The sequence below is a fragment of the Gymnodraco acuticeps genome, unplaced genomic scaffold, assembly GCF_902827175.1.
Source record: "Gymnodraco acuticeps unplaced genomic scaffold, fGymAcu1.1, whole genome shotgun sequence".
Lineage (NCBI taxonomy): Eukaryota > Metazoa > Chordata > Actinopteri > Perciformes > Bathydraconidae > Gymnodraco > Gymnodraco acuticeps.
Genome location: NW_022989788.1, coordinates 202,637 through 215,724, shown reverse-complemented (window position 1 = coordinate 215,724; position 13,088 = coordinate 202,637). Strand labels below are relative to the sequence as shown.

Sequence of the window (13,088 nt, the reverse complement as noted above, 5' to 3'; positions counted from 1 at the left end):
GTTCAGCAGGATAATCTCCACATATTAACACCACTTTATGATTTTTGAAGTAAAAAGCTAACGGCACGGTCACAGGACTTCACGTCACCACCGCTAAGCTAAAGGCAGCTAATGTTGGGCTATAAAGGAACTACAGCACGGTCACATGACTTCACGTCACCACTGCTAAGCTAAAGGCAGCTAATGTTGGGCTATAAAGGAACTACAGCACGGTCACATTACTTCACGTCACCACCGCTAAGCTAAAGGCGGCTAATGTTGGGCTATAAAGGAACTACAGCACGGTCACATTAATTCACGCCACCACCGCTAAGCTAAAGGCGGCTAATGTTTGGCTATAAAATAACTACAGCATGGTCACATGACTTCACGTCACCACCGCTAAGCTAAAGGTGGCTAATGTTGGGCTATAAAGGAACTACAGCACGGTCACATTACTTCACGCCACCACCGCTAAGCTAAAGGCGGCTAATATTGGGCTATAAAATAACTACAACATGGTCACATGTCTTCACGTCACCACCGCTAAGCTAAAGTTGGCTAATGTTGGGCTATAAAGGAACTACAGAACGGTCACATGACTTCACGTCCCCACCGCTAAGCTAAAGGCGGCTAATGTTGGGCTATAAAAGAACTACAGCATGGTCACATGACTTCACGTCACCACCGCTAAGCTAAAGGTGGCTAATGTTGGGCTATGAAGGAACTACAGCACGGTCACATTACTTCACGCCACCACCGCTAAGCTAAAGGAGGCTAATGTTGGGCTATAAAAGAACTACAGCATGGTCACATGACTTCACGTCACCACCGCTAAGCTAAAGGCGGCGAATGTTGGGCTATAAAATAACTACAGCATGGTCACATGACTTCACGTCACCACCGCTAAGCTAAAGGAGGCTAATGTTGGGCTATAAAGGAACTACAGCACGGTCACATTACTTCACGCCACCACTGCTAAGCTAAACGCGGCTAATGTTGGGCTATAAAAGAACTACAACATGGTCACATGACTTCACGTCACCACTGCTAAGCTAAAGGTGGCTAAGGTTGGGCTATAAAGGAACTACAGCACGGTCACATGACTTCACGTCACCACCGCTAAGCTAAAGGCGGCTAATGTTGGGCTATAAAGGAACTACAGCACGGTCACATGACTTCACGTCACCACCGCTAAGCTAAAGGTGGCTAATGTTGGGCTATAAAGGAACTACAGCACGGTCACATGACTTCACGTCACCACTGCTAAGCTAAAGGCAGCTAATGTTGGGCTATAAAGGAACTACAGCACGGTCACATTACTTCACGTCACCACCGCTAAGCTAAAGGCGGCTAATGTTGGGCTATAAAGGAACTACAGCACGGTCACATTACTTCACGTCACCACCGCTAAGCTAAAGGCGGCTAATGTTGGGCTATAAAAGAACTACAGCATGGTCACATGACTTCACGTCACCACCGCTAAGCTAAAGGTAGCTAATGTTGGGCTATAAAGGAACTACAGCACGGTCACATTACTTCACGCCACCACCGCTAAGCTAAAGGCGGCTAATATTGGGCTATAAAATAACTACAACATGGTCACATGTCTTCACGTCACCACCGCTAAGCTAAAGGTGGCTAATGTTGGGCTATAAAGGAACTACAGCACGGTCACATGACTTCACGTCCCCACCGCTAAGCTAAAGGCGGCTAATGTTGGGCTATAAAAGAACTACAGCATGGTCACATGACTTCACGTCACCACCGCTAAGCTAAAGGTGGCTAATGTTGGGCTATGAAGGAACTACAGCACGGTCACATTACTTCACGCCACCACCGCTAAGCTAAAGGAGGCTAATGTTGGGCTATAAAAGAACTACAGCATGGTCACATGACTTCACGTCACCACCGCTAAGCTAAAGGCGGCGAATGTTGGGCTATAAAATAACTACAGCATGGTCACATGACTTCACGTCACCACCGCTAAGCTAAAGGAGGCTAATGTTGGGCTATAAAGGAACTACAGCACGGTCACATTACTTCACGCCACCACTGCTAAGCTAAACGCGGCTAATGTTGGGCTATAAAAGAACTACAGCATGGTCACATGACTTCACGTCACCACTGCTAAGCTAAAGGTGGCTAAGGTTGGGCTATAAAGGAACTACAGCACGGTCACATGACTTCACGTCACCACCGCTAAGCTAAAGGCGGCTAATGTTGGGCTATAAAGGAACTACAGCACGGTCACATGACTTCACGTCACCACCGCTAAGCTAAAGGTGGCTAATGTTGGGCTATAAAGGAACTACAGCACGGTCACATGACTTCACGTCACCACCGCTAAGCTAAAGGCTATCTTCAGGCTTATTTTCAGGCTTATAACCAAAATGGACTCATTCCTGAACAACTCTTTGGCAGCATGCCGTATAAAATACCAAATAAGTCATCATATCATACAGAAGCCCTCTGAAGCAAATAAACAGACTAAAATAGTTTTCTCCCTGTTTCTATGACATATGTATATCTGTTTTTTGGCTCGTGTGCAGAGGCAGAGTTTCTGGGGGCTAACGTGTGGGAGCGATGTGTGCATGCATGTTGGGTAAGTGTGTGTATTTACTTCCTTTTTCATATCCGATACACACGCCAACGCTGGCAGCAATGGTTCAAGGTCCAGAGTAATTAAATGTTTCCTCTTCAGACTCTGTCGCCTACAGCTCTGCCTGAAGGCAATACGTTAGGAAGAATACATATGAATGTACGAACCTGACTAGAGCTGGTCTACTACTCTCATTGATGTTAGAGCAATAAACTGTAGTGAATAGAATAGAATCCTTTATTATCATTATACAGGCACAGTGAGATGAGTAGAGCTACTCCTTTTCTAAGGTGCCATCAAGAATACAGAAAAATAAACAAGAGACGTCTTCAGGAGAAGACAACATACAAACAACAAGCATTCATACTTCAACTTGTTTTGCATGTGTGATTGATTATCCAACATTTCACTCATTATCGAGGAACTTTCTTCTTTTTTTATTTCCGTCACTATAAACTGTTTTAACCAAAAATGTTTAGCTGGTTCAAATTGATCTTACTATTTGGATATATAAGCTCATAATGTTATTATAATACGTTTCATTGTTTTATATATATTTCACACGATGATTTAATGGTTACTTGGATCTAAGGTAGTGGCTATTGGGGATCCTCAGGTATCATCTCAACATTCTCTACTTCAGAATTAAACAGAATTGATTCAGCAATCAGAAAAATATTTACAAACTGACCATTTAAATATTTTTTAAAACTGCATATTTTATATGAAAAAACTATATATTACAGAACTTGGAGATGTTTAATATCCGTGTAAAGAAACCGGGGATGAAGTCAGCTGATTTAAAGGAAAGTTAGAACAGCTGCTCCCTCTGCTGGTGGACTTTAGTTTTTTATTTCAGTCACTTAAAGGTGGGGTAGGTAATTCACTTCAGAAACACTTATATTCCATGGAATGCTCTTAACATCCAGAGAGCAATGAATATATTAAATGCTATGACAATAAATCCATAAAAAATGTCATCTGTGGAAGCCGTGGCGCTGTAAAAAACACGACCAATCATCTGAGCCGGCTCGGCTAAAGTAACTGGATGGCCTACCTGCCTGTCAGCCTTCCATCTGGGCACAAACTCATCTCGTGCCCTCATTGGTCATGTGCGCGTTCGTGTGTGTTGGAGGAGGGGCTCTGTGAGGAAGTTTCAAATGTATCTTACCATTTGGATAAAGTTGTTACGGTATTGTTAATATTAGTTTTATTGTTGAATCCGTTGACTTCCCTTTTGCCCTATATTAAATAACATTTTTGTTTTTAAATATGATCAAATGCTAATTTAAGTCAAGGAGGAGTGTTTATTTTAATTGTATTCTCTGTAAATAAATGTTGTTAATGCTCTTTGTGAAGCCCTTTGAATTGAATTGTGTTAAATGTAAATAAAATCATCTTAATGCAGATCCTAATAAATACATCAGGTATCAGTGAAGTGTGTCGTTTTTATTGTTATATATATTTTGCATTTGTAGTATTTTGGAGATTATTTGACAATGAACATAAATAATGTTATTTATTGTATACTTCAGATTTAAAACAGATTTCAATCAAGACATTAATTTGAACTAACACCACCAGTAGAAACAGGACAAACATTTACAAAGAGACCATTTTATTATCAAAAAAAATGCACATTTCACATAAAAAACAACAATATATTACAGAGCTGGGAGTTGTGGTTTTATCCGAGTATAAAAACAGTAGTGACAGCGCCGCCATCTGCTGGTGGACGAGCGCAACCGTTTCTTAAATAATTTCAGAAACCAGTGTAACCAGTAGAGTGTGAGCTGTGGTCTCAGGAGTCGTTGGGGAGGCCGAACAGTTTGACGGTGCCGGCCTCTCGGTTGCTGTCGTATTTTCCCTCCTTGTCGTCGCAGGCGTAGGCGAGCAGCGGCCTCTTGGGGTGCCACGCCACGGTGAAGGTGGGGGAGTCACACTGCACCTCCCACAGCTTCTCTCCTGCACACAGAATTTCAGAGGATGAGCATCATAGGAGGAAATGTAATTGTAGGCACCAGTTTGCACATACTACTTTAAAGGTCCCCTATTATACTGTTGTTCATCAGTATATCACAGGTCAGAGACATGAAGAAGAGGGGACACATGTTGATGTAGAAGAGACATGAAGAAGAGGGGACACATGTTGATGTAGAAGAGACATGAAGAAGAGGGGACACATGTTGATGTAGAAGAGACATGAAGAAGAGGGGACACATGTTGATGTAGAAGAGACATGAAGAAGAGGGGACACATGTTGATGTAGAAGAGACACGAAGAAGAGGGGACACATGTTGATGTAGAAGAGACACGAAGAAGAGGGGACACATGTTGATGTAGAAGAGACATGGAGAAGAGGGGACACATGTTGATGTAGAAGAGACATGAAGAAGAGGGGACACATGTTGATGTAGAAGAGACATGAAGAAGAGGGGACACATGTGATGTAGAAGAGACATGAAGAAGAGGGGACACATGTTGATGTAGAAGAGACATGGAGAAGAGGGGACACATGTTGATGTAGAAGAGACGTGAAGAAGAGGGGACACATGTTGATGTAGAAGAGACATGAAGAAGAGGGGACACATGTTGATGTAGAAGAGACATGAAGAAGAGGGGACACGTGTTGATGGAGAAGAGACATGAAGAAGAGAGGACACATGTTGATGTAGAAGAGACATGAAGAAGAGGGGACACATGTTGATGTAGAAGAGACGTGAAGAAGAGGGGACACATGTTGATGTAGAAGAGACATGAAGAAGAGGGGACACATGTTGATGTAGAAGAGACATGAAGAAGAGGGGACACATGTTGATGTAGAAGATACATGAAGAAGAGGGGACACATGTTGATGTAGAAGATACATGAAGAAGAGGGGACACATGTTGATGTAGAAGATACATGAAGAAGAGGGGACACATGTTGATGTAGAAGATACATGAAGAAGAGGGGACACATGTTGATGTAGAAGAGACATGAAGAAGAGGATGTTGCATAAGAGGAGACCTTTAAAGTCTCAGATGCATCAGATAAAGAGTGTGTTTCTGTGTGTCGTTCTGACCAAGTGCTACCGAGGTGTCCCTGAGCAAGGCACCGTTCCCCACACTGCTCCCCGGGCGCCGTTCAAAATGGCAGCACACTGCTCCTAACACTAGGATGGGTCAAATGCAGAGAAACAATTTCCCCACGAGGGATTAATAAAAGTCCATCTTATCTGACCTGTCTCCACCTCACAGATGTCGATGAAGTGATCCTCGGAGGCCGACGCCAACATCTTGCCATCGTGGCTGAAACTCAGAGTCCTCACCGGCCAGTCCAGCCTGCAACGAAAACACATCCATCAGTCAAAAATAAGGATATATGCAGAAAGATAAGTGCAAATTACAGAAAGTACTGAGAGTCATATTATAATTAATTCAATGGATTATTAATTTCCATCTGAAAAGGACTGGAAATTAGCTATTAGCTCAAATCTGGCCTTAATCTCTTTTCTGAGATGAACGTATTTGTATGCATGGTCCTTGTTGAAATAAATACATAATAAAAACCAAACTGAAAACCTACTTATTTGGCTTTTTTCTGTCTTGTTTTAATAATTTTATATATATATATTTTGTTTTATTGCTCTTTTTTTACTTTTAAATTCTAATGCTTTTCATTTTTATATTTATTTACTATTTTGTGTCATATTAGTCTTTATTTGTATTGTTTTATTAATTTACTATTATTTCTAATTCTATTGCTTTTTCAATTCATCCATTTACTTTTTCTATTATTATTATTTTGTTGTTGAAAAAATATCAGACTTTTTTCGTAATCCTCTTCCGTACTTACTTTTACTAAGTGGGTTGTTTTTCGGATTATTTTAACAATTATTTTAACAATCTTGCTTATTTTACCTTCCTGGAGTTATTAACCATAGTATACACATGACCGAAAGAACGAGATCGCGGATACAAGCGGCCGAGATGGGTTTTCTCCGCAGGGTGGCTGGTGTCTCCCTTAGGGATAAGGTGAGAAGTTCGGCCATCCGGGAGGGACTCGGAGTTGAACCGCTCCTCCTTCGCCTCGAAAGGAGCCAGTTGAGGTGGTTCGGGCACCTAGTTAGGATGCCACCTTGGCGCCTCCCTAGGGAGGTGTTCCAGGCACGTCCAGCTGGGAAGAGACCAAGGGGTAGACCTAGGACCAGGTGGAGGGATTATATCTCTTCGCTGGCCTGGGAGCGCCTTGACCCCCCAGTCAGAGCTGGTTGATGAGGGGAAAGGAACGTTTGGGGCTCTCTGCTGAAACTGCTACCCCGAGACTCGACCACGGATAAGCGGGAGAAGATGGATGGATGGAGTATACACCTTTTATAAATAATCGTCCAGAACTGATCAAACTAACCCTAAAGCATCAAACTGGTGCTTCAAATGTAATTAGAATATTATTATGTATCATAAACCCTGTTGTAGAAATGAATCATTAAGTCTAATTTAAGTAAAAGCATGACTGTAACTTCATTTTCAGGTTTCTATTTTCCCATGTTTTGAATTCTAATACTTCCTTAGAACAGACAAAAGGCCACAGGTAATAACAAACTGCTTTAACTTCCATTACTTGTTCATTTCTTTCCAAACAGGTTGTTTTTGTTTGTGTGGAATTCCTCCTCCATCCTGATAAAGCACTGACCTTGAGAAGCAGCGCACGCACACGAGCTCCTCCACGTTCCACAGGCTGACGAGCGCGTCGGCACTTCCTGTGGCGAAGTATTTCCCCGTGGGGTCGAACTTGATGCAGATGCAGTTTGACGGGTGAGCGTTGATGGACTGGATGGGCTTCAGCTCCGGATAACTGCACACCAACATACAGATTCAGCTCTGAAGCATTTAAAGAGTCACTTTAATTCAGAACAGAAAACCACACACTGCGCACACAGGGTACACGTATCTAAACAATCTGGACCGATAGATAGAAGAGAAGGATGAAACCCTCTTTAATGGTCACATGTTCAGTGACATTTGTTCTCTGCTTTTTACCCATCCTAGTACCAGGAGCAGTGACGGTAGGTGAGTTTGGAGTTTGTTTCAACTCAAACAAAGGTACCTAAATTAGACCCTCCAGAAAAACGCGGGCAAAATCCTTGATTATGCGATAAAACATGCGTTTTATGTGATTTTAAGCGATGAAATTGCGGGAAGTTGCGAAATATGCCGAAAAAATAAATATTGGGCTGTCTTATTTATTCTCTCTCAACCTGCCACTAAAGTTAAACCTGTTTACTATTCAATTAAACACATTCAATGTTTATTTATTGTAAAAGAAATACACACACACACACACACACACACACACACACACACACACACACACACACACACACACACACACACACACACACACACACACACACACACACACAACACACACACACACACACACACACACACACACACACACACACACACACCACACACACACACACACACACACACACACACACACACACACACACACACACACACACACACACACTATCTGACCAGCTTCAATCTTGTAGGCTTCTCACCTCGTTTCTTGTAGCCCTCGAACTGTGTGCTCCAACACACAGTTGCACGGGGTGCAGAATAGTTTCCCCCACTTTCGTGCGAGACATCGGGGAACTGCTTTACCCGATGTCTTTAGCAGAAATGTTCGTCGGTAAATGAGATGGATTAGATTTTTTCATCTTGGTGTTTTCTCTCTCGTGTGAGCTCCACACGTTCACTTCACTCTACGGTGTTGTTTACCTTCTGAGATGCGCGAGCTGATGACGTCGCGTCATCATCACTTCACGTCAAGACGAGTTAACTTTTTGTTCCTCAACTTTGTGTGGAAAAATGCGGGGATTATGCGGCCTTTTGATAAATATGCGGCCTTTTAAAAATATGCGCCATTTTGCGGTAAATTCTGCGATCGCAGAATCGCGTTTTTCTGGAGGGTCTACTAAATGTGCCTTTTAAAAAGGTTAATCAAATAAATGGTGGATTTCCCATCGACCCTGAAAGAAAGGGCTCCATTTACCTGGCCGGGTTTTCCCCCTGCGATGTTTTGAAGAGATGGGGCAAAATATAAATATATAAAAAATGATGCAGCCGTTGGTGAGGAAGAACATGTCGTTGCTCCAGGCGATTTACACAATGACAACATTTCTTACATACAACGTCCTCGACAACTTCTGTAGTCCTATTCAGCCACTTGGTAACAACCATCGTTTTTCAGACACAGCGTTTAATGTCGCGGAACAAAACGTGATCCGTCTCTTCAATGTGTCTCAACCACAGACCTTATTTCCAGCTATTCTCCAAAACCTAGTTCAAATAACCGTCGACTCTGAGACGAGGGAAGGTTTCAGGACTCGTTCCTGCACCGCTCTATACAGAGGTAGGTCGTGGAGAATCCTAAATGCACTTCTCCTACCTGAGGACGTTGATGCAGCCGTTGCCGTTGGTGAGGAAGAACATGTCGTTGTCGTTGCTCCAGGAGATTTCGTTCACCTCGAACTTGAACTGCTCCTCGGCTCTGGAGCGGTGCGTCTTGGCGTCGATGAACGTCACCACGTCGTCTTTGTTCCCCACAGCGATCGTCTGACCGTCGGGGCTCCAGCAGATGTTGATGTTCTCTCCTGAAGAGCAAACAAAAACAATAAGAGAATTTTAAAAGGGCCCCTATGATACTGTTTTTCATCAATATATCACAGGTCTCAGATATATCCAGAGCCTGTCTCTGATTGGCTGAAACACCAAACAGATCATTGCAGCATTACCCATAATCCCCTCTGTTTCAGCCCTGTTTCCAAAGTGCTGATTCTCTGTCTGTTACTTTAGATGTAAAATAAGGAGCCCCTCCCCACGCCCCTCTGAGAGAGATTTGGTTACAAAGAACACAATGGTAGCTCTAGGAGGAGATTCAGGTGATAAGGTGGGGGGGGTACCTTGGTTGCTGATTGGCTAATGGTTACACAAGACAATACATCGTTATGACCAGGGGTGCACATCACTTTTTTTCCCTGGTTCTCAAAGGAGCACCTGGAGATGTTGCTTGCATCCTTAAAATGAATTAAACCGGACCTTTTGAGGGGTACTTGACTTTATGAACGGGGGGGGGGGGTGCGCTAGGGAGCATGCAGCAGGGTTACTGTGTGGAGCGCATAAAGCAGACCCTTCACGCGATAGCGAGGGGTAGAGCGGGGGATGGCAGATGCCGTCGTGCTCGCGGACGGATTAAACAAATTAAACCTAAATGGCCTACCGTTAATATACCTGGACGGCCCGACCAAGTAAAGTCTATGTGTGGGAAACCCTGCTATCTTACCAGTTCTTATGCAACTCGCAAATATCACTCTCTCTCTCTTTTCTCATCTCTCTTTCTCAATGTTTCCCTGATTAATAATAATAGATTTAATTTGTTAGCGCTTTTACAGGTGCTTAAAGACGCTTTACATATATAGAGGAACAACAAATAAATATATAGTTAAAGTTAAAGTCAAATAATACAAAAACAATCACACATTAAAAGCCAGATTGAAGAGGTGAGTTTTTCAAGGTGTTGAGGTCAGTATGACATCTTAAAGTGGCCAAAATCAGATCAGCTCATTTTTTTCCCCTGAAACTCTTGTTGATGTAGAAAAGACATGAAAAAGTGGATTTTGCATAATAGGAAACTTTTAAAGGATCTCTGGCCCCACCTTTAGTGTTGACGGTGGCGATGCATTTGGTGGTGCGGACGTCCCAGATGCGGATGGTCTTGTCTCCGGAGGCGGTGACGAACAGGTCGGGGTTGGTTGGATGCCAGCAGAGCTGATCCACGCTGTCCCCGTGGCCTCGGTAGTTATTCTCCTTCACCTGAGGACAGAGACACACTCTAATTCAACACAAATTCATACATTTCTGTACGCCAGGGGTGTCCAAACTTTTTTCACTGAGGGCCACATAAAGAAGGGCTGGGCCCCTCACTAGAGGTATATCGCCTCATAAGTTCAGTTATAAGTTAACAATTCAATCAAATGTAGGTAAATGATGCTTGTGAGTGTTTGCAGCTCATCCCTTAAAACAGAAATAGGAAGGGTGTAATTCAAGCTTGCTATGAAAGTCATTGAGCTTTTTTCTTATCAACTTAGATATGTTAGAACATATTTTCAACTTTAATTGACTGAAAGTGGTCTTATTAACACATGAATACTACTGTGTAATATATGTGTACGGATATATTAAAGAAGTACAATACAAGACAAGCACAAGTTTCATTTGTGGGCCATATTCCATTATACTTTTTTAATTTGCTGAGGGCCGATTCAAAATGTAGTTTGGACACCCCAGATATAGCACTTTTCAAAACAAGGCCATTTCAAATATTCCAATTACTGTCGATAGACTATTCTACACTGTTTCTATTATATTTTATTGTATGTACCTGCACGATTGTATCTGTTTTATTGTGTTGCTCTGTTGGAGGAGCCTGTGACCTAAGATGTTCATTGTCATAACTACACCGTAGCCATGCACACGACAATAAAAGCCTTGAAAGTTGAAACATGCACAGACAGATGCTAACGTTAGCATGTTAGCTCCTCGACTCACCAGCCGGTCCTTCTCCAGGATGAAAACGCTGGCAGTTTTATCGAAGGATCCGGAAGCGAGTCTCCTCCCGTCGCAGCTCCAGGCCACAGAGTGGACTTTGGCGGTGTGAGCCGGGAACTCTCGGCTCTTGTTGTTGTTCCTAAAGCTCTCCTGCATCTCCTGGTAGTACTTGGACGCCATGTTGAAACTTAACTGAATGGTTCTCCTTCTTCTTCTCTTGGTTATTGCCGGATTGCAAAATAACTTTAAGGCGCATACCGCCACCTACTGTACAAGAATATGCGTCACCATGTCATCCTATCACTACTTGTGGAAGTATGGCCCAATTCCCTTTTAGTTTTAAACCTGATGTTTATAAGCTCCTTAGTTTTTGCAACAGTCTGTAAATATACACAACTTTATAATAAAATGCACACATTTATCTTTTTCTAGACTAAACACAGGTATAAAAAATATGAGGTTACCATGAGGTTGTTAACATTGCATTTTATCAGTGGATGTTTGCAGTAACTGTTTGTAAACAGCGTGGCTGCAGTTGAATAGTCCAAAAATCAGCTCCTATCGTCTATTCCTTGACCTCTGTGTGAAACGTCACAGGGTTAAGGAATAGTGGATAGGAGAATTGAAAAGGACTTAGGAGAAAAGACTGCTGTGCTTTGAGAATCCGACTGCATTTACAATATCCAACGTATTTATGATGCTCCAGCGGACGTCATAAATGTGCGTCTGCTGTGAGGAAACTGCAGTTTTCTATACAGCGGACTACAACATGGATGTTTAATAAGAACGAGGGACTACTGTAAACTCATCTAGAGACTCTGCACCGTGCTCTGATGCTGTTGTTTTATGATTTGTGAACGTGGACAACAGAGAAACAGATTCTTCAGGACCAAAGTTGGAATTTAAATAAAAAAGGAAAGTGAAACTTATGCTCGTCACCTTCTCCCTCCGGTCCACGTGCACGTATTAATCCACATGATCCCAATATGATTGTATGAAAATAAGTACAGATGTATTTACTGTAGTATAAACGTGTTAGTCCTTAAAATCTACCACTGTGTATATCACCATTAAAACATATTTTAAAACAAACCCCACACAGCTCAGTAAACACTGTGAAATGTTGACTTTATTTGATAATTTTAGTAAAATAAGTAAAGTTCATATTTCACCTTTTGATTATTATAGTGATGAACGTTCAAAGCATAACCCCAGGCCCGGTTCCAGAGCAAAATGACTCAGGGTGCATCTGAGATTAGAGAGGGTGCAGTGGTAAAGTGCTATTTTTCTAAGTGTTGAGTGTACCTCACCTCCTCTAGGGGGGTCCGGGGGCATGCTCCCCCGGGAAGATTATTTTTAAAATATTGAAATTAAAAGCATCAATCTGGTGCACTTTGAGAGCAACATGAAGAGATCTATGGATCTATGTGCTCTTTGCTTGATTCATACCTTGCCAGTCCCTTATCGCGTAGCCTATAAGAGCATGGCACCAGTTGTTGTAGCCAGTTGTGGTGAAGGCATCTGACTTCCTTGAACCTAAATGTATACATGCATATAGCAGAAGACGGCATCTTTTTTGCTCTTGAATATTCCAGCCAATCTCTGTTTTGAAACCATGAGCAGCAAAATGAGCGCCTTACCCCACTGTACAGGCGGGTTGGGTACTTTTTTAAATATACCTGGGCAGGCTCTGTTTTGCCGACGTCCTCTGGCACTTGCGGGCCGCTGAGGGGTGGCGGTGTTTGGGGCAACGAAGACGGCTGCGGCTACTCCGCCTCCGTGGGCGAGGCGGGCAAAGCCGGAGAGGCGGGCAAAGCCGGCGAGTCGGGCGTTAGTGTCCACGACAGTGGCCGCGGGTAACGTAATGTCCCCATGATCTGAACTGTTATTACCTGCAGTAGATGCAG

The 13,088-nt window shown here is 42.9% G+C and overlaps 1 protein-coding gene across 1 annotated transcript; it reads right to left on the bottom strand.

Moving 5' to 3' along the window:
• Window positions 1-4,182: 4,182 nt before the first annotated feature.
• On the bottom strand, window positions 4,183-11,434 carry thoc3 (THO complex 3). Its single transcript, XM_034221883.1, has 6 exons — window positions 11,182-11,434; window positions 10,290-10,446; window positions 9,023-9,227; window positions 7,256-7,417; window positions 5,804-5,904; window positions 4,183-4,546 (listed from the first exon to the last, which is right to left on the bottom strand). The coding sequence occupies exons 1-6, from the start codon at window positions 11,359-11,361 to the stop codon at window positions 4,383-4,385; spliced, it is 969 nt and encodes a 322-aa protein (XP_034077774.1). The 5' UTR covers window positions 11,362-11,434; the 3' UTR covers window positions 4,183-4,382.
• Between the last annotated feature and the right edge of the window lie 1,654 nt (window positions 11,435-13,088).